We start from the raw sequence: 24,621 nt of genomic DNA, 5'->3' as shown, positions 1-24,621 counted from the left end.
AGACCACCGAAATGTCACGGATGCAGATGCGTCAAAATTAAACCGTAATCGAAGAAAAGCGGCAACTTTTTGCCCTCAATGTTTCCATCAGATGCTTCTCAATCTGGAAGGCTTGCAAGCACTGCACATACCCCCGCTAGATCACCTTAAAAAACCTGCACATCAACACTTTCTTTGTATTCTCCCTATGGACGAAAAGTCACCCCTTTGCCATACTAGTGTGGCAAAGGCAGTGGTAACACAAAATCTGATGAGTTAGTGCGAACGTGGTGTGAAGGAAAGGCAGAAGTAGGTGGCCGAGGATTGGTATACATGTTGCCGCGTGCGGCACTTGGAGGAATTTGATGCCGCCACGAGATTGCAGCTCTTCTTAAAGTGTGTCGTCCGCTCGACTGAGGACCTGGAAGCACACTCTGAAGGCTCCGTGCGTATGGCTGGCCTCGCAGCCCTGTATCATGCACGGTTGGCGCGTGAATCCTTCATTGCCGTTTTACTCGTGGGTGGCCATCATCGACAGTGCTAATGTGAATGTGACCTTCTCAGAGCCTGCTGCAGTGCGAGACGCAGTAGACGGGCCGTGCGGAAAACAGAACAATTGGAATACGGCAGCACCGTAGAAAGCCTAGACTAGAGTTTCCGACGGCTCGATCAGAGTCACGTAAATCCTGCGCCGCGTGTGCAATACGAGCCACGAGGAGGCGGCTGAAGCGCCTCTTCGTGGCTTGGCTAAAGTGGAGATCGCCTGCGGGCCTCTCCACCTGCTTTCCCATTCGCCATGCGATTACGCAGCACGTGCAGACTTGCAACTAATGTCCGCGGGAGGTGGTGGCCATCACATTGCAAATGCTCCCCATTGGTTTGAGACAGGCCCTCTGTTCACTCTCCATTCTCTGCAGCACAGAGCAGACCCCTGGAGCCCGCTCGTAGGAAAACAGAAAAAAACACTCGGATTATCTTGACCTGCTACGGCAAAGGGAGCTGTCTAATGTAGCGCAAGCTTTTCTGTCACGCTCTCCTACGCGCCCTTTCTCAGGGGAAGCCTGGAGCGCTGTAGGTCCGAACACACCATGTTTTATTCCTACTGGGAGTGACACGGAGGCAGTCTAGGAAGGGGTTCGGCTGACACTGGTGTCCAATCGGTGAGGAGACGAGCGCTGCATGAGCGATCGGCTGGCAGTCAGCATGTCGCCTTCCATTGCATGGAGCCTGACCAGATATGGTTAGAAGCCAGCCATGGAACACATTCTGCATTAAATAACCACTGGGACACAATTTTTGGGAAGTGGTTGAGTGGAATGTTTAAACTTTAATATCGTCACGTAGGGTGCAATAATATCAAAGAATAAAATTGGAGAAAACAAAGCTAAAATGTCACGTTAGAAATCTGCAATACTCAAAGAAGGATGCACTCTGTGCCTACAATGTGGAAAAAAGTAAAAGCGATAGCTATAGCACGCTCGCACACCTCTGGATCCTGACATCGCCATGTATGTGCGGGGCAGCCTCTTGTTGGTAGTCAGCATGGGCGCAACGCCGGTCGCGAGCCGCATAAACCAGTAGATTTCTTAGCGCTCACTCATGGGACGGAATACAGACTTGGTGCGGCGACGCCGTGACGTCTGCGGCAGTGACGACGCAAGCGAAGGCAGGTTTGCCCGGTGTTGAACGATGAAGGGAGGAGATAACGTTGACGTTAGCCTAATCTGCTAACAGGTTAACCCAACGTTTGACTATCAACGATAACCTGCTACTTGAAGCCGTCGCTTTAAATGGCAACTTGTCCAGGATACATACCGGCATCTGCGAGAGATTTAGAAGCCTCCTGCGTGCCAAACTTCGTTGCTTCGGAGTGCTGCATCATCTTTTCAAAATAGAGGTCATGCTTTTGGATCTTGGTCCGAGTCTCTTTGAGCTCCATCTGGACTTCCTCGTACTTGGCCTGCAAAACAAGAAACAAAAGCTGCACAAGGAATTCTTCACCTTTGCCACAAAAAGCATCGGACAGCTTCGACATGACCGTGAACAAAAAAGCACAGAAACCTTGAAGCCACTAGCACTTTACAATAGTAGTCGCACTGTAATTACACCGTTCAGCACTGCTGAACATTTTCTGTTGTTCAACAGGAGCAGCTTAACTATGTACAGCTGATTTGGCTAAAGTTTCATTACTTACAAAACAATGATGTATTGAAAAATGCTTATTCATCTATAATACTTCGTTTGGGAATTTATGAAAGAGTAGAACATTTCTTTACTAAAAAAAGATTTTCGGGAAAAATAATTGCTTTTTAATACAAGTACCTGCACTATATTAGAACTTATAAGTGCCTCTACCACTACACTAAGCACACTTACACTTTGCTTATTTATGTTCCTAGCTTTGCAATATCTCTCGGTTTGTAGTGCCCACTACAAATGTTTCTATCAATTCATTATCTCACATCAAACTTCCTTAAAGTTCCGAGAGAATGCCCGCCCCCAAGACCCAAGAAATTGCCCATCGCGTTTCAGGCTTATTATAGATTTAAGTGACCCATTTCATCTCTCTTCTAATGGCCCCCAAGGCCCCCGACTAAGCCCCAGGGCTAGAAAAAAAAGACGGCATTAAGCTAGCACATTCATAGCTGAATGCCGTTTTAGCTAGGTGTTTCAAAAGTTTGGCGGATGTTAGCCGAGGGAATAATCGTCAGTTAAATAATTCACTAAAATCTGCAAACCTTTTAAGTATTGGTTTTAGGGGTCATGTTGCAATTGCAGATATGAATGTAATTACTATTGAGACCAGATCCATTAAAAGCATTTTTAAATTTTTTTATTAGGTATTGAGATGTTAGTCAATCAAATTTTATATTTATAGCCAAATATAAAGACTGTGGACAAAAAGCCCGTTGCAAGCGCTGCACACAATGATGCTCAGAACAGTGAGTATGTCACTCTTCCTAGCATGATTGTGGGGCAGGGCTCGCAGCACGTTTTTTTGTGGAATTTCCAAAAAAAGTTAAAAAACATGAAGATTAATAAATTAATATCTTAAACATGATAAACTTTTGCGATTTCTTTGAATTGGTCTGGCCTCTAATAGCAATATCTGCCAATAACACAATTGCAACATGACCCATAAAAGCAGTGATTAAAAGTTACAGATTTAAGTTAATTAGTCAACTTACCATAACGATTATCCTCTCAGCTCATGTCCGCCGAACTCGAGAAACATTAACGGAAGACGGCGTTCAACTAGCAGTTTGCATCTCTTTTAAAGACTGTTTCCATTAAAACATATCACCCCATATATCTGATTTACTACAGGATGGTTCTACTGCAGGCATGAAGCAGAACGTTAGAAATTGAAGACTATGTCCTCCCCTCTTTCAAAGAAGCAAATCCAAAACGTACACAGGCCTGTTTTCAGTGATTAAAGGAATCGAAGGCTCGAGGTACACCTAAGCACTTGTTACGAGTTGTGAATGCGAAAGCATGCACATGATTCTTCCGCTCCCTTATTTCGTCTGCAGCGTACTTGGGTGACAATCAGGCACTATAGTCAGATACAACATAGGAAAGACAGGGCGAGGGGAAAAAGGGCACACACGTAAGAAAGCTGGAGTGGAGAGGGGCAACCTTCTTTCCGGCTTTTCTCTTTTTTATAGCTCTCCTGGGCACGCTGACTTTGGGTGTGGAGCCGCTGCCTTGCGGACACTCAGCGCCATGGGGTGGCGGTCGTTGAAACTGACGTGCAGCGGCCAATGGTAGCCTTGTTTCTCGAAACTATGATGCATACCAACCAATGGGACCATAGTCGAAATCCATCAGCTTTACTCCGCTCCTTAGGGATCGGGGAAACTAGGGACCGTTTTTCGTTTCATAGCTGGGAGCTGACTTCACATAGAGAAAAGATGTGCCATTTGGCACAGTTTCAAGGCTGACGACATTGGCTCACTCCATAGACCCTTCCAGTTAATGCTTTCACATTAAAAAAAGAGAACATAGCGTCTCTTTTCTTGCTGAATATTGAAAATTGCATTCTGAACAGCTGAATGCTCAAGAAATAATTAATGTTTCTTGCATTCTTACACATCAGACAAAACATGCATTCTGTTGAATGAAAATGTAGCTCTACCTAAACAAGATGCCCATAGTGCACCTTTCGTGACGCAGAGCTCTAAAACCTGCTTACACATACACCAGTATTTTCTGGCAATCTGAAAATGATGCAGCAGTTTCTGAATTTCGACCCATTTTTCGCTGACACATTTGCAAGGATACATCAATTAAGGGCAGTAAATTGAATCAAACTGGAGTGTAAAACATGATAAAATGAGCTGGTCTCTTGCCTGCCAATACCGATCAGAAAGGCAGCGATGCAAATATAAACGCAAATCGATGGAACGCCACGAAACAGGAGCTCCGGCCAGAGCTGCCACATACTTTCCACCGCATTTCTGAATTTTCAGGAACCAAATTGCATCATTTAAAATGGGAGCAAGTTAGACCTACATACCGCACGTGCCTCCATATCTGCCAGAACTTTCCGCTCCCTTTGAATGTCCTCGTCGAGTTTGTCGTCCTCCTGTGGTACTTGTTGCGCTGCTAGTTACGACAAGCAAACAAGATCAACTGGTGAGGTATATATCCATTACGCTGGCTGGAAGGTGTCTCCGACAAGCATGTTTATTGCAACTTTCACTCTGCATGCCGAATTTTTGCCTGGCGATACAACAATAGACCAATCTCACTAAGCGTTCCACACATGCGTAATGCCGCCACAACTGTACTCCACAGTTACGAGGGCAGTGCACGAGACCGCTCGTGCAGTCTCGTGCTCTGCTCGCAGCAGGGTCGGAACGTCTGCAAAAAGAAAACAGTTCCCACAATGCATGGCGACAACGGCGGCATAACAAGACTGGCTGGCAAGACCAGTCTATCGGGCGCTCCGAGATTGTTGCAACCCTTGTGGGAGTTTTCTAAACTGCCAGTGCTTGAAACAGTGAAACCAGCAGGTATCCCCTGAACAATAAGAGATGCAATACTTTATTTGGCCTTCTATGAGACCAGCAGCCATCACAAACTTTAGGTGTGCATCGTCTCTTGATTTATAAAGGAGTTCATAAACAAACCTAAATCTTGCAGTACAGTTTTAGAGAGAACTAAAGATTCTTTCAAAGCTGGCAAGTATGCCAAAGAGGAGCAACAAGCTGTTCACACTGATTACATCCGCGATAGAGCATCTCCGTATCTCACGCGCCTGCCAGACGATAACGCCAAAAACCCTTACTGTATATGCAGGACACTTAAAGAGCGGTGCAACGATATTCAATTGGAATGTTTTTCACTTTACACAAGCTTATTGGCACTAGTGGGACTCAAGGATTATCGCACGCAACGCCACTGGCCAAGAAACTCCTTTGTTGTGGTGTAATTTCAAGAACAAAAGCGATCATTTTCATTCAATCTCTCCTTTGCAAAATTTGATGACGTAACATAGGGATCATAGTACACCCCAATGACGATATTTGAATGCGGTTCATAGATTGGACCCGAGCATTACGTGGGCACTCGATTTAGGCTCGTGATAATTACTAGCTCGAGAAGTATTCGGGTAGTGGTCCGTGTCCAATCGCTGCAACGACGACAATAGGCGAGCCATAACAATGTCTGGAACTCAGCGCGTGTCTTGCGCTTTGCCAACCCCGGCGCGTGGCTATGATCAACACTGGTGGCATATAATCGGCTCCAGATCACGTGGCCGCTTGTTCTGGCTGCGAGTTGAGGGAGTGAACGCTGCTCGTTTCTCTTTCATTTTTTCTGCAACTTCGATTGCGTGTGGTGAAAAACAAACGCGTGTTCCGTAGGTCATTAACGTCGGAGATCCGTTCTAAGCGGTATTTGCGCAAAGTACAAAAATTGTTGCATCGCCCCTTTAAGAGCCTCTTCAGCCTAAAATACAGGTCGTTAGTTTCGTATAAAAAGCTTGCGACGGGTACCAGGACGTCCTCATGGAAGTGTTCACGAAATCTCAGCTCGTCATTTGGAGAATAAAGCATATAAAATGCCTATAGAAATTCCTGTATTGCAACGTGTTCAATAAACGCACCGTCTATATACATTGCTTCCCTCGCCGTCTGGCCTGTTGGCGGGATGGGGCTTCTGAGAGAAGCTCGACATGGGTAAGGAGGGGAACCGCAGGAGGAGTCACGTCACGATTAGTGGCTGTGGTATCCCGTTACGCCACAGTTTTGTGTGTCAAAATGTTCGCTCCTCGATTTCATTTCTAGATGAAACCTTAAGTTATTTTGGTTTGATAATTTGGCAGCGTAATTTAAAATGTGTAAAATTGAGCAAGGCGCGAGGACCTACAATCACAATTTTTAGGCTGGAGCGGCCCTGCACCAACAGTGGCATCAAAATTGTTCGGGAGATGTAGGGGCAATGGGAGTGGGGGGCGAGAGGATTTCCCTTGTTCTGCCCCCAAAATATTGATTAGAAACGCTGAACATGTCTGGAGCGGAGGACGGGGGCGTAGACCCCACCCCCTGTTCCAACGCCGCTGCTTAGAAGCCTTAAATTGCAATGTACCCGACCAGACATCAGGTATAAGTAAATTGTGACAAAAGTGACCATCTTATACTCTTTTCGTAAAAAGTTGCAAATGCAGACATTTCTCATTTCAATTTGGGTAACCAAAGACTTGGAGCAATCTAGATCCTAAACTGTCGAGACCAGTTATGACAAAGTCAACGGGAATCGGAAATCACTTCGATATAGCCGCTTCTTCGTTATATCTCGACTCCATAAAAGTAACACGCAAAAAAAAAAAAAGAAGACAACACAGGCACAAGTTTATCGTGCCTGCAAAAAGAGGTTGGGGCTTCCCTGCATGTCCGCCAGATCGGAAACGCTTCTTGTCAACTGCGAGAAGCTCCGATCGAAAGAAGGCCTTCCAAGCTACGTACAGACTGCGTCGACAGCTGCGACGGACGCCGCAGAGAACGGCATTCTTTACATTTATGTACACTTCGTCAAAGATGGTGGCACGCTTTGCCTTCATCTTTGCCGTCATGGGGCCGGTAGTGCCGAGACTCGCGATTGTTGGGTGGCAATGAGTCGCCACATCGGTGCTTGAGCGAAGCTAGACTTTTGCGCATAGAGCGACCACATCGACCAGCGACGTCAACATGGAACACTAAGCAAAAAACAAACAGTCGCGCACGGCACCGAGTTTGTGCTCAAGGGCTCAAGTTTGTGTTTCGTCAGTGAAGAGAGCCTAAAATTAGGAGGGGGGCAACTGCTCAATCGGGGTCACGTGGTTTGTGAGCCGCATTTGCAAAACGAGCTGCAGCCTGCAAGGAGTCAAAAGTGTTCATTGTCTGCAAACGTGTCTGCCTCTCCGACGGTTCAAGACAACCAAATGCTAGGCGCACTTGCGCCAAGCGGCCAGGAGGCGTCCGCCATTAAGTTGCAAATGCTCTCAATGGTTTGGGTTGCTCCCTCTCTTAAATCTAGGCTCTCTCCGTGATCACCGTCGGTACTTGTCGCTAGCGCACGCCACGACAGCTTCCCCGCGTGCGATGCGGAAAAGCCGCTTCATGAATGAGGAGCGGGGAGCAAACGAAAATGCAGAGGCTGCCGCCGCAGCCTTTGCAGTGCACCTGCGTCCCGTTTTGGTTGGAGCCGCTCAATTTCCTTCGCTAAAAACAGACACAAATACACCGAAAAAGTGCAAACGGGAATGAGAAAAAGTGATCGCTTCGCCGTAGCCGCCATTTCGTTATGAACAGTCGTGACAGCACTAACATTAAGCCACAGTTGTGCAAGAATCTGTCGGTGCGCACACAGAAAATAGAAAATTCCTTACCGAGCGACTGAAGAAACCTTTTGCAATCCGAGTCGTCAGCATCAGGATTGTCCAGGCAATTGAGCAGCAGGTCCGCAGCGTAATGGCCCTGCACACGAAGGAAACGTCTGCCACATGGCACTACACTGCAGCTGGCTTCGTCAGACGTTCATGCAAGTCCTGTAAATTTGCATGTAATCAGTTTGTTTTAAAACAGTGTCTAATACCGCTAGAGTAGGGTGGATGAAGACCGACAAAAGTAGGATATGTTTGGTGTAGTCAATCTGCCACCCCAGTTTCAAGATATCAGTCAATCTGTTGAGCATTGGCATGCTCAAGTTTTACTGCTCAGACATATTTCACAAATGGTTAGAAGCCATTCCTACTACATATTTTGGCAATTAATGTGCGCTGTGCATGCCAGTTCTGCCCTTTGGGAAATACGGGCTTCCAAAAAGGAAAAAACATCCGCCACTGGTCGAGATGGTGGCGTGTCAAATGGAGCGGACTTTCTTCTGGTTATACATTTTGCTGACTGCCCGGGAGCTATACTCGGGGAAATCTTCGCTTTTCCGAGGAGAGCTTGCACACAGCTTTAATCAGCACTCCAAATGGGACTGGGCACATGGGCCCATACCTTGGCCTGCGTTGCCAAGTTGTAAACGAGTATACTAACGGAAATCACCACAAGAAATAGTACCTAAGAAAAAGTATGCATCTACTCAAATACTACAAGTCGATCACGAATATAGGTCGATGCTTTTATATTAAACTCGCCGAGAATAAAAAAAATATATAATTCGAAAATAAAACAACCTTTCTTTTTTTTATAAGAACAGTGGAATGTTTGGGCAAAAGAGTGAAGCAAATCTTTATTTACAGTGCTCTCAGCTAAATCACAGTACCATGCCAAAAACTTCATCATCGTCAAAACTTCCGGACATGTCATCGTCATCGGAAGCTTCGTCGACATCCTCACAAATTCGCAACAATACCTCACTGACACCGTTGCAAAATGGCGACAAGAAACAAAAAAAGGTGGAGATGGGCAAGGTGACGAAAGACAAACTATAAAGACGCGAGCATCACTGCGAACCGCCGCAAGCATCGGCAACGCCGTGAGGAGCCGCCGTGAGCAACAAGAGGCAAAACCTCTGTATTTTCTTTTGCTGTGCGTCCGCAAGGAGGAAAGGAATGAAGGGGAGGGGGCCAGGTGCGTGGCGCGTCGCGTCCCCCTTCCCCTCTTGTGCCGCGAGAATCACGCGTGAGCGGCGCCGGCCGCGGCAGCCACGGACAGGCGCAAAACTCGACAGCCAAGGGATGCGCACCAGCGGCGGCCCCCCGGCTGTTGCTGTTTCGGTTGTTTTCGTGCACCAAAAGCTTTCTGAAACAAGAAGTGGCTCGGTATTACGATGCCGCCGGCTTGGTGACTCGTTAGCTCCGTGGGGTCGCGAAATTTGGTCACGAAAGCAGGTCGAAATTCTCTGATCACGATTATAGGTCGACCCTTAACTTTTGACAACATTTCAGAAACAAAAGGTAGACTTATATTCAAATAAATATGGTACTCCCCATATATAATCATTCTAGCCTGGTCAAAACAATAAGTGCAACAAGCAGTTGGCAATTTCCGTGAAATTCATTACAAAGTCCCAATAAAAAGTTAATACGGGAACAGTCTCTGTCTTGCACTTTTACAGACATATATACCGATAACCTTGGAACCACATTGTACAGCTATCACACTATGTGCTGAACAATCATTCCCACTGGGCTGTGACTAACACTTCACCTAGATTTGAATGTCTAGGGGAGCATTGCAGCCGCAGTTTGACAACACCTAATGCCTCTTGGCTATGGCACCACAAATTGCTAGTCCACGTCTGGGACTGCTCGCCGTGAAAATGTTCGTGAAACCAAATTTATTCGAAAAACTCAGAATTGCAAAAATACAGAAAAAAACTGTCATTGAGAGCACAGGGTCCCAACCAGAGGTCACTTCAGCTTCCTTTCTAATGTTGTATTAATCGCGAAAGCAGGATTACCATATACCTCGTCAAGGTTCGTTTAGAAAAACGGGTCATTGCACTTCTGGGTCACGGCAAAAGCCACTGTTCTGGCTTCCACTAGGACCATGTGATGGACTAGTTGGTTATACAAAAAAGGTAGCTCTAAAGACATTACAGTCTTTAGCGCTACCTTCAATTTGGTTCTGGTTTCCAGTCGGGACCATACTATGTATCTAGGCTTCTTAGAAGAGTGGGTTGTGTCTTTAAAGTGGTAGCTTTATATAGGGTCAACCAACCTCAGGAGTTGCATAGGCATGAAATGTGCAAGTTGAAGTTCGTAACCGCTAAACAATCAAAAAAAAAAAAAAAAAAAACAGCAATTGGGATGGTTGAGTGTGCTGCTGACTGAGCTACGGACCGAACACACCAGAACGGGAGGAGCAGAAGCAAGTGGTGCGAGAATGCGTGCAGAGCAGAGATTTGTGGGAAGCGCAAGAAGGGGAGGTGCAGAAACAAGGTGATGTAGAAAGAGCGCATATAACAAGGAGTTGAAAGGGTGCCATTGTCGTATCCAGTTAAAGAAATATTTAATACAGGTGAATGTAGGGTATGCTTGCATGTGGATAATAATCTTTTACTTTTAAACTTTCAGAAATTTCGAGCACAGCAAATTTAAACCCTGAATTTTGGAGAAACGGGAAAGTAACAAAAATAAACCCCAATAAACCCTGAATTCATGGCGAAAAATTGGCTGGGAAAAACAGGCTTCAAATTTCCGGAAAAATAAACTCCGAAGACGCGGAACCTTAGTTACGAGGTAAAGTAACCAAATTCAACATTATTAATTAAAAACTGCATCATATTGAACATTCTAATAACTCCAATACAGAAATTATTTCATTAAGCCAATCGTGTTGCCACTTCCTAAACAGAAGGAAAGCTAGTTTTGCGACATTATTAGAAGCCCAAATAGTTGAGTTGCTCTAGCAAAAGTAAGTACAGTTTACCATGCAAAATAGAAAAGCATGAACAAGGGACAAGTTAAGCAAATCATGCCACAGGTTCCCATGTCTCCCACACATACTCCCCCTTTCACGCATGTCTTGTTTCATGTAAAGTCAGATATGGAACCACTCGTTTAGCAACGACTCAGTCACCCGATGCATCAACACTGCTCCTTACTGAAATTCTTAGAAGGCCTCCCAGTCTCCTAGCCAGCAGTTGTTTCATCCCATCTCACCCGCTCAGCGACACACTTTACATCATTAAACACTATCTAGACATTTGGAGTGTTTTTGTGCCTACCCCTGGCCCTCCATAACTAAACATTTCTATCTAGAAAGAAAACAGCTGATGAGAATCTCGATCAAACATTAGATAAACTTTCAAGGTAATATGTTGCAATTTAAGTTGTATATGAGTATGGGAACAAGCAGTTAGGTGATGGGGTGCTGCAAACTATGAAACGAGCAATTACTGAGAACTCTAGCCATTAAAACCCCCAACTTCATGCGGTGGAAAATTTGAAATTCTGCAAATCCAGATTAGAAGAATCAGCAAAGTTCTGTGGCAGCATTAAACAGACATAAGGTACATGTAACAGTTTATTTATTAAACACTTTGAGGCTAGCATCAATTTTATACTGAAGGAAGCTGTTGCGGCCGAGCATCAGGTGATGCTTTGTACCGTATTTGCACGAATATAACGCAAGTTTTTTTTTCTTCGGAATTACGTGCTCTAAAACGCACCTCGCGTTATATTCAGAATCGAGTTGAGGCACGAGGCGCGCGAGTCTGGAGAAAGCCAGAGGAGAAAGCCATCCCTCTTGCTCAATGCAGGCGATCGGGTGGAAAAAGAAGAGGGGCTGTGAAAGGTAATTTATTAGCTATTGGGCCACCTGAAGGGGCGAATAGCGAGTCTGGAGAAAGCCAGAGGAGAAAGCCATCCCTCTTGCTCAATGCAGGCGATCGGGTGGAAAAAGAAGAGGGGCTGTGAAAGGTAATTTATTAGCTATTGGGCCACCTGAAGGGGCGAATAGCGAGTCTGGAGAAAGCCAGAGGAGAAAGCCATCCCTCTTGCTCAATGCAGGCGATCGGGTGGAAAAAGAAGAGGGGCTGTGAAAGGTAATTTATTAGCTATTGGGCCACCTGAAGGGGCGAATAGCCAGTCTGGAGAAAGCCAGAGGAGAAAGCCATCCCTCTTGCTCAATGCAGGCGATCGGGTGGAAAAAGAAGAGGGGCTGTGAAAGGTAATTTGTTAGCTATTGGGCCACCTGAAGGGGCGAATAGCGAGTCTGGAGAAAGCCAGAGGAGAAAGCCATCCCTCTTGCTCAATGCAGGCGATCGGGTGGAAAAAGAAGAGGGGCTGTGAAAGGTAATTTATTAGCTACTGGGCCACCTGAAGGGGCGAATAGCGAGTCTGGAGAAAGCCAGAGGAGAAAGCCATCCCTCTTGCTCAATGCAGGCGATCGGGTGGAAAAAGAAGAGGGGCTGTGAAAGGTAATTTGTTAGCTACTGGGCCACCTGAAGGGGCGAATAGCGAGTCTGGAAAAAGCCAGAGGAGAAAGCCATCCCTCTTGCTCAATGCAGGCGATCGGGTGGAAAAAGAAGAGGGGCTGTGAAAGGTAATTTATTAGCTATTGGGCCACCTGAAGGGGCGAATAGCGAGTCTGGAGAAAGCCAGAGGAGAAAGCCATCCCTCTTGCTCAATGCAGGCGATCGGGTGGAAAAAGAAGAGGGGCTGTGAAAGGTAATTTATTAGCTATTGGGCCACCTGAAGGGGCGAATAGCGAGTCTGGAGAAAGCCAGAGGAGAAAGCCATCCCTCTTGCTCAATGCAGGCGATCGGGTGGAAAAAGAAGAGGGGCTGTGAAAGGTAATTTATTAGCTATTGGGCCACCTGAAGGGGCGAATAGCGAGTCTGGAGAAAGCCAGAGGAGAAAGCCATCCCTCTTGCTCAATGCAGGCGATCGGGTGGAAAAAGAAGAGGGGCTGTGAAAGGTAATTTATTAGCTATTGGGCCACCTGAAGGGGCGAATAGCGAGTCTGGAGAAAGCCAGAGGAGAAAGCCATCCCTCTTGCTCAATGCAGGCGATCGGGTGGAAAAAGAAGAGGGGCTGTGAAAGGTAATTTATTAGCTATTGGGCCACCTGAAGGGGCGAATAGCGAGTCTGGAGAAAGCCAGAGGAGAAAGCCATCCCTCTTGCTCAATGCAGGCGATCGGGTGGAAAAAGAAGAGGGGCTGTGAAAGGTAATTTATTAGCTATTGGGCCACCTGAAGGGGCGAATAGCGAGTCTGGAGAAAGCCAGAGGAGAAAGCCATCCCTCTTGCTCAATGCAGGCGATCGGGTGGAAAAAGAAGAGGGGCTGTGAAAGGTAATTTATTAGCTATTGGGCCACCTGAAGGGGCGAATAGCGAGTCTGGAGAAAGCCAGAGGAGAAAGCCATCCCTCTTGCTCAATGCAGGCGATCGGGTGGAAAAAGAAGAGGGGCTGTGAAAGGTAATTTATTAGCTATTGGGCCACCTGAAGGGGCGAATAGCGAGTCTGGAGAAAGCCAGAGGAGAAAGCCATCCCTCTTGCTCAATGCAGGCGATCGGGTGGAAAAAGAAGAGGGGCTGTGAAAGGTAATTTATTAGCTATTGGGCCACCTGAAGGGGCGAATAGCGAGTCTGGAGAAAGCCAGAGGAGAAAGCCATCCCTCTTGCTCAATGCAGGCGATCGGGTGGAAAAAGAAGAGGGGCTGTGAAAGGTAATTTATTAGCTATTGGGCCACCTGAAGGGGCGAATAGCGAGTCTGGAGAAAGCCAGAGGAGAAAGCCATCCCTCTTGCTCAATGCAGGCGATCGGGTGGAAAAAGAAGAGGGGCTGTGAAAGGTAATTTGTTAGCTATTGGGCCACCTGAAGGGGCGAATAGCGAGTCTGGAGAAAGCCAGAGGAGAAAGCCATCCCTCTTGCTCAATGCAGGCGATCGGGTGGAAAAAGAAGAGGGGCTGTGAAAGGTAATTTATTAGCTACTGGGCCACCTGAAGGGGCGAATAGCGAGTCTGGAGAAAGCCAGAGGAGAAAGCCATCCCTCTTGCTCAATGCAGGCGATCGGGTGGAAACAGAAGAGGGGCTGTGAAAGGTAATTTGTTAGCTACTGGGCCACCTGAAGGGGCGAATAGCGAGTCTGGAGAAAGCCAGAGGAGAAAGCCATCCCTCTTGCTCAATGCAGGCGATCGGGTGGAAAAAGAAGAGGGGCTGTGAAAGGTAATTTATTAGCTATTGGGCCACCTGAAGGGGCGAATAGCGAGTCTGGAGAAAGCCAGAGGAGAAAGCCATCCCTCTTGCTCAATGCAGGCGATCGGGTGGAAAAAGAAGAGGGGCTGTGAAAGGTAATTTATTAGCTATTGGGCCACCTGAAGGGGCGAATAGCGAGTCTGGAGAAAGCCAGAGGAGAAAGCCATCCCTCTTGCTCAATGCAGGCGATCGGGTGGAAAAAGAAGAGGGGCTGTGAAAGGTAATTTATTAGCTATTGGGCCACCTGAAGGGGCGAATAGCGAGTCTGGAGAAAGCCAGAGGAGAAAGCCATCCCTCTTGCTCAATGCAGGCGATCGGGTGGAAAAAGAAGAGGGGCTGTGAAAGGTAATTTATTAGCTATTGGGCCACCTGAAGGGGCGAATAGCGAGTCTGGAGAAAGCCAGAGGAGAAAGCCATCCCTCTTGCTCAATGCAGGCGATCGGGTGGAAAAAGAAGAGGGGCTGTGAAAGGTAATTTATTAGCTATTGGGCCACCTGAAGGGGCGAATAGCGAGTCTGGAGAAAGCCAGAGGAGAAAGCCATCCCTCTTGCTCAATGCAGGCGATCGGGTGGAAAAAGAAGAGGGGCTGTGAAAGGTAATTTATTAGCTATTGGGCCACCTGAAGGGGCGAATAGCGAGTCTGGAGAAAGCCAGAGGAGAAAGCCATCCCTCTTGCTCAATGCAGGCGATCGGGTGGAAAAAGAAGAGGGGCTGTGAAAGGTAATTTATTAGCTATTGGGCCACCTGAAGGGGCGAATAGCGAGTCTGGAGAAAGCCAGAGGAGAAAGCCATCCCTCTTGCTCAATGCAGGCGATCGGGTGGAAAAAGAAGAGGGGCTGTGAAAGGTAATTTATTAGCTATTGGGCCACCTGAAGGGGCGAATAGCGAGTCTGGAGAAAGCCAGAGGAGAAAGCCATCCCTCTTGCTCAATGCAGGCGATCGGGTGGAAAAAGAAGAGGGGCTGTGAAAGGTAATTTATTAGCTATTGGGCCACCTGAAGGGGCGAATAGCGAGTCTGGAGAAAGCCAGAGGAGAAAGCCATCCCTCTTGCTCAATGCAGGCGATCGGGTTGAAAAAGAAGAGGGGCTGTGAAAGGTAATTTATTAGCTATTGGGCCACCTGAAGGGGCGAATAGCGAGTCTGGAGAAAGCCAGAGGAGAAAGCCATCCCTCTTGCTCAATGCAGGCGATCGGGTGGAAAAAGAAGAGGGGCTGTGAAAGGTAATTTATTAGCTATTGGGCCACCTGAAGGGGCGAATAGCGAGTCTGGAGAAAGCCAGAGGAGAAAGCCATCCCTCTTGCTCAATGCAGGCGATCGGGTGGAAAAAGAAGAGGGGCTGTGAAAGGTAATTTATTAGCTATTGGGCCACCTGAAGGGGCGAATAGCGAGTCTGGAGAAAGCCAGAGGAGAAAGCCATCCCTCTTGCTCAATGCAGGCGATCGGGTGGAAAAAGAAGAGGGGCTGTGAAAGGTAATTTATTAGCTATTGGGCCACCTGAAGGGGCGAATAGCGAGTCTGGAGAAAGCCAGAGGAGAAAGCCATCCCTCTTGCTCAATGCAGGCGATCGGGTGGAAAAAGAAGAGGGGCTGTGAAAGGTAATTTATTAGCTATTGGGCCACCTGAAGGGGCGAATAGCGAGTCTGGAGAAAGCCAGAGGAGAAAGCCATCCCTCTTGCTCAATGCAGGCGATCGGGTGGAAAAAGAAGAGGGGCTGTGAAAGGTAATTTATTAGCTATTGGGCCACCTGAAGGGGCGAATAGCGAGTCTGGAGAAAGCCAGAGGAGAAAGCCATCCCTCTTGCTCAATGCAGGCGATCGGGTGGAAAAAGAAGAGGGGCTGTGAAAGGTAATTTATTAGCTATTGGGCCACCTGAAGGGGCGAATAGCGAGTCTGGAGAAAGCCAGGGGAGAAAGCCATCCCTCTTGCTCAATGCAGGCGATCGGGTGGAAAAAGAAGAGGGGCTGTGAAAGGTAATTTATTAGCTATTGGGCCACCTGAAGGGGCGAATAGCGAGTCTGGAGAAAGCCAGAGGAGAAAGCCATCCCTCTTGCTCAATGCAGGCGATCGGGTGGAAAAAGAAGAGGGGCTGTGAAAGGTAATTTATTAGCTATTGGGCCACCTGAAGGGGCGAATAGCGAGTCTGGAGAAAGCCAGAGGAGAAAGCCATCCCTCTTGCTCAATGCAGGCGATCGGGTGGAAAAAGAAGAGGGGCTGTGAAAGGTAATTTATTAGCTATTGGGCCACCTGAAGGGGCGAATAGCGAGTCTGGAGAAAGCCAGAGGAGAAAGCCATCCCTCTTGCTCAATGCAGGCGATCGGGTGGAAAAAGAAGAGGGGCTGTGAAAGGTAATTTATTAGCTATTGGGCCACCTGAAGGGGCGAATAGCGAGTCTGGAGAAAGCCAGAGGAGAAAGCCATCCCTCTTGCTCAATGCAGGCGATCGGGTGGAAAAAGAAGAGGGGCTCTGAAAGGTAATTTATTAGCTATTGGGCCACCTGAAGGGGCGAATAGCGAGTCTGGAGAAAGCCAGAGGAGAAAGCCATCCCTCTTGCTCAATGCAGGCGATCGGGTGGAAAAAGAAGAGGGGCTCTGAAAGGTAATTTGTTAGCTATTGGGCCACCTGAAGGGGCGAATAGGAAACATAAAAGAGCATTTTTATTGCTTTTGTGCTTGTACAACACACGCACGCCACAGAAACTCAGCATGCGTGCCATGCGGGCACTGGCCAATTCGAGCCAAGCCAGGCCAAGTCAAGTCAACAGAAGCCCAAGCCAAGACCACCGACCGCGTTTATGCCACTGATCTCTATGACAATTGCTGGATCACGTTTGCCCGCTCCGTGAACGCGGCCACTGGTGGCCATCTCTTTGGTAGAGTTATATTACCTCTAGCCAAGGTACAGCTGCTGCAGCCACTATCATCCATCAATGGCAGACAGCGTTGTGGCAGTTGTGGTGGCAGGCTGCCATCAAAATAGCGTCTTAAATGTAAACATTTCGGCGGAACTCTGCCTGGTTAGGTAAGTAATAAGAAAAAGTACAACGTAGACTCTAACCAATTTCTTCAATGTGCCCGACGTTTCGAAGCCAGCTCGGCTCCTCTTTCACGGGTGACTGTATATGGGCCCAAAGGTAGCAACCTGTCGACATTTTTTTCTCTTAGCTTTGTTTTCTTCCTCCGTTTCTGTGTGTGGCGTATTTTAGCCAGTGTATATAGCTGCTTGGAAGCGTTCCGGTGGATCGGTTCAGGTTGTTGCTTGTATTTTGTATGTGCCAAGATTCCATAAAGAGTCGCTTTCTCCAGTTTCTTTCTGTGTCGAGGATGGAGCTGCTTTCAAAGCCTCCATCGTCTGTTTCCTCCACTGATGGGAAAGACCAATACACATGTCGAGAACACTGCCCACTTCATCGAACTTGCTTCGGACCTGCAATTGAACGACGACGAGTGCCTTGTTTCATTTGATGTGGTATCTCTCTTCACGAGTATTGCCATTCGACTCGCGGTGCCTGTTGTCAGAACGGCACTCAAGGCCGACACGACTACCTGAAAGAACACACCTCTCGGTGAATGAGGTCCGTCACTGTCGCCAACCTCACAATAGAAGCCATAGAGCAAAAAGCCTTATGCACATTTTCTCCCACACCGACTCTGTTTCTACGTTACGTGGATGATTGCTTCTGTGTTGCCAAGTCCAGCGAAGTAGATCGCCTTCACAAACATCTCAATTCCATCCATCCAGACATTCAGTTCAGGGTTGAACATGAGTCTAACGGGTGCCTTCCATTTCTGGATGTGGCAGTAGAAAGAACAGGGAACCATTTATCCTTCCAAGTATACAGGAAAGCAACGCACACCGGTCGCTACCTAAACTTCTCGTCAGACCACCCTACAACTCACAAATCCACTGTAGTGTCGGCGCTCTTTCGACGCGCCCTCACGGTCTGCTCAACAAAGAAGTCACTCAAGATGGAAGTCGATATTATAAAGCGAGACGTTCGGAAAAACAACTACCCCACGAGATTTGTCAACAAAATATACAAACAACTTCGTCACCCTCCTACATCCAAGAACAAAAACACCTCCAGCCGCATGTGCGTCCCGTACCTCCATGGCACGAGCGAGGTCCTAGCCCGCGTTTGGGACCGTACGGCATTGCAGTTACGCATAAACCTGTCTCAACTTTGGGCCATTTTCTTCCTCTTCCAAAGGATCGTCCACCAAAAGAAAAAGCTCAAGGCCTGGTTTACCAAATTCCTTGCGCCGAATGCGACGCCTCTTATGTGGGGGAAACAAAGAACTTTCCCGAATGTCTGCATAGACATAAGTATGACGTAAAGAAGAATGACATCCAAGGCAGCGCGCTGGCGGAACATGCTCAGAAGACCGGCCACGTCATTGGCTTTGAAAGCAGCTCCATTTTCGACACAGAAAGAAACTGGAGAAAGCGACTCTTAATAGAATCTTGGCACATACAAAATACAAGCAACAACCTGCACAGATCTGCCGGAACGCTTCCAAGCAGCTATATACACGGGCTAAAATACGCCACACACAGAAACAGAAGAAGAAAACAAAGCTAAGAGAGAAGAAAACAACGACAGGTTGCTAGCTTTGGGCCCATATACAGTCACCCGTGAACAAGGAGCCGAGCTGGCTTCGAAACGTCGGGCACATTGAAGAAATTGGTTTGAGTCTACGTTGTACTTTTTCAAAATAGCGTGGGTGATATTTCATGCTCGATTGAAATTGTTTGACGAAACATATTTTTGAAACCCTGCGTGAACGGTAGCCCGATCTTTGGGGACTATGAAAATTTCACGAAATCGCAGCACCGGGGAAAAGCAGCGCAGCACGCTGTCAGGGCCCAGCGAGCTTCCACGCTAGCTCCGCTTTCGGGTTCAGAACAAAGGCACGCTCATAACCGGAACTGCTTTATTCCGGAGCACTCGCGCTGCACCGCGCGCTCCGCTCGCCATCCTGCGTCCGTCCCTTTTCTCCCCGCTCTCCCCCAGAGCCACCGCATCCCGTGCGCCATCTCTAGAGTCCCGCGGAAGGCGTCCTCGCGATGCGCCGTGGCGCCATCTTGTGGTGAGGCATGGAACTGCATGCCTCTCCTAACAGATCCCCCCTCCTTAATCTGTGCATAATACCTACGAGTCGTAATAGCGCACCAACTGGTCGACATTGGCCAGTCCACACCGTCGGCCCGTAGTAGGGTCCTTCAGTCTGTACACGTTTTGTCCTACCCGGGCCACAATGGCAAAGGGTCCAGAGCGTCGAGGGGCAAGTTTGGCAGTGATTCCGCGACTGGCGTTGCTCAGCGTGTGTGAGTCTCGGAGAACCAAGTCGCCCACAGCAAACCCACACTGTTGTCGCCTCCGGTTGTAGTGTTGTCGCTGTGTCTCCTGCGCCTTGCGTTGGTGGTGTCTCGCAAAGTCGAGGGCGTCTTTGAGGTGTTGGCTCAGCTCTGCACTGTAGACATGGGAAGTAGAGGGCTGGGTCTCGGAGTGCTCCTGTGGGCGAAACTCCCACGGGGTTCGAAGTTCTCGGCCGTAGCAGAGGAAGGCAGGCGTGTAACCGGTCACCACACTCTCGGACGTCCTCATGGCAAACGCCACCTCTGGGAGGCGCCTGTCCCAGTCGCGGTGGGTGTCACAGTAGGCGGCAATACTCTGCTTGACTGTGGCATTGTGCCGCTCGACTGTCTGGCCTGCTGGTCTGTACGGTACCGTATGGCGCTCTGCAATGCCCCAGTGCTTGAGCACTCCCTTCCATAATCCACTTACAAACGGCTGGCCGTTATCACTGGAGATACTCTGGGGCACCCCATGTCGGCAGAAGATATCTACCATACGCTCCACGATGGCTCTAGATGTTGGTGCCCGGAGAGGACAGAGCTCGATGAACTTCGTGAATTTGTCCAGGATGACTAAGATGTACTTGTTCTGTTTTGCTGTGGCAGGAAGTGGTCCGATGAGGTCTACACTCAAGTGCTCCATGGGGCCAGTAGCCCAAGAACTATCCATTAGGCCCTTTGGTTTTTGTCGTCGTGGCTTGAAGGCCTGGCATGTCTTGCAGGCACGGACGTAACGAGAGACATCTGCCCTCATTCCAAGCCAGTGGAATCTCCTCTCCGTCCGTCGGAGCGTCTTAAAGTACCCTGCATGGGCACTAAGCGGATGGTCGTGCTCCACCTGTAACACCAGTGATCTCAATTGGAGGGGTAGCCACGGAACCTTGTTGCCCTGGCCCACGTACAGCAGGAGACCCGTGTCGTCAATCTCGCTATCTGCTGCCAGGTCTTGCACTCTACGTGACTCCCTAATATCACTGGGTAAAGAGTTGTTTTCCATGAAGTCAATTACTGTTCTCAGAAGCTCATCCTTTCTTTGTTCAGCAGCCAACCCTTTGCCATCCCTCAGCAGCGATATGTCCACAGACTCTGAGGCGGCAACCTCCTCAAATCGAATTGAAGGAATGGGTTCACTCACGTCGATCGGAAACCAGTCTTCGGCAGTAGACGGTGAAGGAGGCTCTGGAGCAGACACTGGGCAACGACTTAGGGCATCAGCAGGGATGTTAGCTTTGCCCCGCCTGTGCTTGACTCTCACTCTCATGGATGTTCCACACGGAGCAAACCTCCAGCAGGGTGAAGAGATGGGTGCTCCGTCTTCAAGGCTTTAAGTGCACCACTTAAAGCCTTGAAGACGGAGCACCCATCTCTTCACCCTGCTGGAGGTTTGCTCCGTGTGGAACATCCATGAGAGTGATGCATGGTCGCAGTGTACTTCGAAGTGGGCAAACTCTATGTATGGGCGAAACTTGTCCAGCGCCCATACAACTGCCAGACATTCCCACTCCTGTACGGTGTAGTTGCTCTCTGCTTCTGTCAATGTTCGGCTTATAAAGGAAACTGGCCTGAGGTGTCCCTCATTCTCCTGCAGGAGGACTGCGGCGATGCCAATGCCACTGGCATCTGTCTCAATGATGAAGGGGCGGTTGAGGTCGGGCAAGGCCACCACTGCCTCCTCTGTAAGCCAAGACTTTAGGGATTTGAAAGCTCCCTGCTGTGGTTGGTCCCACCTCCAAGGTGTGCTCTTCTTCAGCAGTGTCGTGAGAGGTTTTGCGATGTCGGAAAATCGTGGGATGAATGTGCGGTAGTATCCCACCAGTCCCAAGAACGCCTGCAGCTGTTTGACTGATGTTGGGGTGGGGTACTCTTCAACTGCTCGAACCTTTTCTGGATCTGGCTGGCATTTATACGGAGAGATGACATGGCCTAGGAATTTAAGTGACTGCTTGCAGAGCTGCACTTTGCTGGGGTTGACGGTGAGTCCCGCTTCTGTGATCCTGTGTAGTACATCTCGTAAGTGCACCACATGGTCTTCAAACGACTCTGAAAAGACCAAGACATCGTCTAGGAACGCCATGCAGTACCTGTGTTTCACTCCATCAAGCACTTTGTCCATTAAGGCCTGAAATGTGGCTGGGCCTCCGGCTACGCCAAATGGCATGCGTTTGAACTGGAACGTTCCCTGGTGACACAGAAACGCAGTCTTCGGAATGTCCCGTGTTGCCACTGGAATTTGGAAGAAGCCTTGGGAAAGGTCGAGGCTAGTAAACCACCTTGCTTTGCCAAGTTGCGCCAGGATCCAGTCCGTTCGGGGCATTGGATGCACTGGGACATCAGTCTTTGCATTGAGTGGTCTATAATCCACTGCAAGTCGGTAGCCGCCAGTTTTCTTTGCCACCAGGACAGGGGCACTGGCCCAGGAGCTTGTGCTTGGCTCTATTAAGTCCTGATCCAGAAGATCTTTGATGCATTCATCTATTATGGCTCGTTTCTCTGCATTTACTGGTCGCATCTTGCAACGGATGGGTCGGCTATCACCAGTGTCGATGCTGTGTTGGATCAGTGAGGTGCGTCCAGGTCGTACTGTGAAAGTGTCTTTGTAGTCATTGAGTACTGTCACTATCCGCCGGTCGCCTTCTGCCTTTTCTCCGGGAGTCCCCCTGACCATGGCTTCCTCTGGGCAGGTCTCAACTTCTCTGGGCGCTGCAAACAGCTCCTCCAATGAGTACACTTCCTCGGACAGGGCGACAGGTGGAACTTCCGAGGATTTGCCGAAGCGGACCAGCTCCTGAATCTCCGTCCCCAAGGTCCAACCTCCGAGGGCCACATGTATTGATAGACCCGCTGCGATCAAGAAGTCTCTGCCCAAGATAATGTCACGGCACAGTCCTGGCATGTGGATGAATCGCTGTTTGCGGCATCCACCCAACCAACGGATACGGCATCTGATGGACTGCATTGTGGTTGACCATCCTGTTGCCAACCTGAGGGAATGGGTTTCCTGCTTGAGTCCTGCACCAGTAGCCTGAGCAGCCACCACAGCTGGGTCCCCCATTAAACTAACACTGGACCCAGTGTCCAACAGGGCAAGGAATACCTGGTTACCCACGGTGAGCTCGAGCAAGGGCTCCCTCCCTCCGGCTGTTGCTGCAACTTGCAAGGCAGTCTCGTAGATGCTGGCCGGGTCAGCCTCTACGCTCGCCCGTTTCCCGGGCAGTTAGCCTGCAGATGTCCACGTTCGTTGCACCTGTAGCAGCGTTGTTGGTTGCGTTGTTGGTTGCGTTTTCTGCCAGTTGCGCAGTATCGGGCAGAGTGTCCAACCCCCCCACAGCGTTGACACAGTTGTCCTCTGTTGGAGGCAGGCTGCAGGTTTGGAGCCTGCTGTGCAGTTTAAAGCCACTGTTGACCCTGTTGTGGCAGAGGTGGTGCCCAGGCTGGATGCTGCAGTGCTGCCCACTGTGGTGTTGGCTGGGGCATGGGTTGAAATGAGGTAGCCAATGTTTGGGGCTGCTGCACTGCCCACTGTGGTGGCAGTTGCGGTGCTGGCTGGCAGGGCATTGTGGTTGGAACCCACATCTGGTCCTTGCAGTAGGATGACTGCACTGCTGCTGGATGCAGGGGCCACCATGGCTGAGGGGCCACCCCAGCACTCACGGCAGCGAGCGTGGATGGAGGGCACTGGTTGGGCACTGTGGGGTGCAGCTCCGCAAAAGCGAGGTCCTTGGCAACTTGGTCCGTTCTTGGCGGCGGCGGAACGTACTTGAGGCGGTGCCATGCACGCTCCATGACGCCGCCGGCTTCCTTCGCAAACTCGCGCAGATTCGCGAACGTAAGCCCTTCGCACAAGTCTTGAAATTTTGGGTGCATCTGACGCCTGACACGTCTCACCTTCTCTTCGTCGGACACCGTCTCGCCGATCCTGTCGTAAAATTCGGCAATGACGTGGATGAAGTGGCGCAAGTTTTCCTGCGGGTGCTGTGTGCGTCGGTCGAGTTCCTCCTTCAGCCGATGCTTGTAATCGACAGACGCAAACTCGGCGTGGAACTCCTTCACGAAGGTCTCCCAGTCTTCGAAGCCTCCCGCAAAGCGCCACCAAAGCTTCGCTGTGCCCTCCAGTGCGGCCGGGAGGACCTGCCGGACGCGCTTGCTGTCCGGAACACCCGTAACCAGGCAGAAATTCTCGAACTTGTCGAGGAAGTCCGTCGGGCTCTGCCTGTCCTCATAGCCGATGAATTTCGGCAACTGGATGTTACCGCACTTCCAAGGCGTCGGCTCCTGCGTGCGCGCATCGGTGTCCTGTTGTAACGGTGTGTTCAGGAGCACGTCCCGCACACACGAAGACAATCACTCCCGGTCCATGGCACTGCCGTCCGTCTGGGCCAGCAGTTCGCTGACCACGTTGTTCGTGCTCATGTCGGCGTGCTGGCGAGATGAGGACGTAAAACTGCCTCGCAGGACTTGCCGTTGGTCTAGCAGGGTAGTTCGAGTTCAGAGGACGAGCCCCCACTTGTCAGGGCCCAGCGAGCTTCCACGCTAGCTCCGCTTTCGGGTTCAGAACAAAGGCACGCTCATAACCGGAACTGCTTTATTCCGGAGCACTCGCGCTGCACCGCGCGCTCCGCTCGCCATCCTGCGTCCGTCCCTTTTCTCCCCGCTCTCCCCCAGAGCCACCGCATCCCGTGCGCCATCTCTAGAGTCCCGCGGAAGGCGTCCTCGCGATGCGCCGTGGCGCCATCTTGTGGTGAGGCATGGAACTGCATGCCTCTCCTAACAACGCATCAGAAGTTGTATCGAAAGAAGCATCAAAAGCACACGCTGGTACGGAGTGTGCTTTCGATGCGAGCTGCGCTGCCTTCCCCCGGTGCTGCGCTTTCGTATAACTTTCGCCGTGTCCTCAAAGATGGGGCGACCGTTCACGCCGGGTTTCAAGAATCTGCTTCGTCGAGCAACTTCAATCAAGCACGAAATATCACCCACGGTACAGTGTACTAGATCCACAGCTATTTCATGGCAGCCTGCCGCCATTGCGCTCTCCGCCATATTACTATGATGGCTAGAGATAATATAACTCTACCAAAAAGATGGCCGACCGTGGCCGCATTCGCGTCCATAGGCGGAGCTGGTCAAAAACGATCCAGCAAAAAGACATA

The 24,621-nt window shown here is 49.4% G+C and overlaps 1 protein-coding gene across 1 annotated transcript in view; it reads right to left on the bottom strand.

The window, feature by feature from the left end:
• Window positions 1-24,621, bottom strand: part of LOC120845771 (kinetochore protein NDC80 homolog) — a gene marked incomplete at its 5' end in the record, with an annotated part of 52,759 nt that overhangs the window by 15,127 nt on the left and 13,011 nt on the right. The window contains 3 exons of the mRNA XM_040503451.1: window positions 1,795-1,939; window positions 4,499-4,587; window positions 7,853-7,940. Coding sequence (XP_040359385.1) covers window positions 1,795-1,939; window positions 4,499-4,587; window positions 7,853-7,940 — 322 coding nt within the window. The remainder of the gene's footprint in view (window positions 1-1,794; window positions 1,940-4,498; window positions 4,588-7,852; window positions 7,941-24,621) is intronic.

The sequence above is a fragment of the Ixodes scapularis genome, unplaced genomic scaffold (assembly GCF_016920785.2).
Source record: "Ixodes scapularis isolate PalLabHiFi unplaced genomic scaffold, ASM1692078v2 PGA_scaffold13__105_contigs__length_92229423, whole genome shotgun sequence".
NCBI lineage: Eukaryota > Metazoa > Arthropoda > Arachnida > Ixodida > Ixodidae > Ixodes > Ixodes scapularis.
This window is presented reverse-complemented; position numbering and strand designations above follow the sequence as displayed.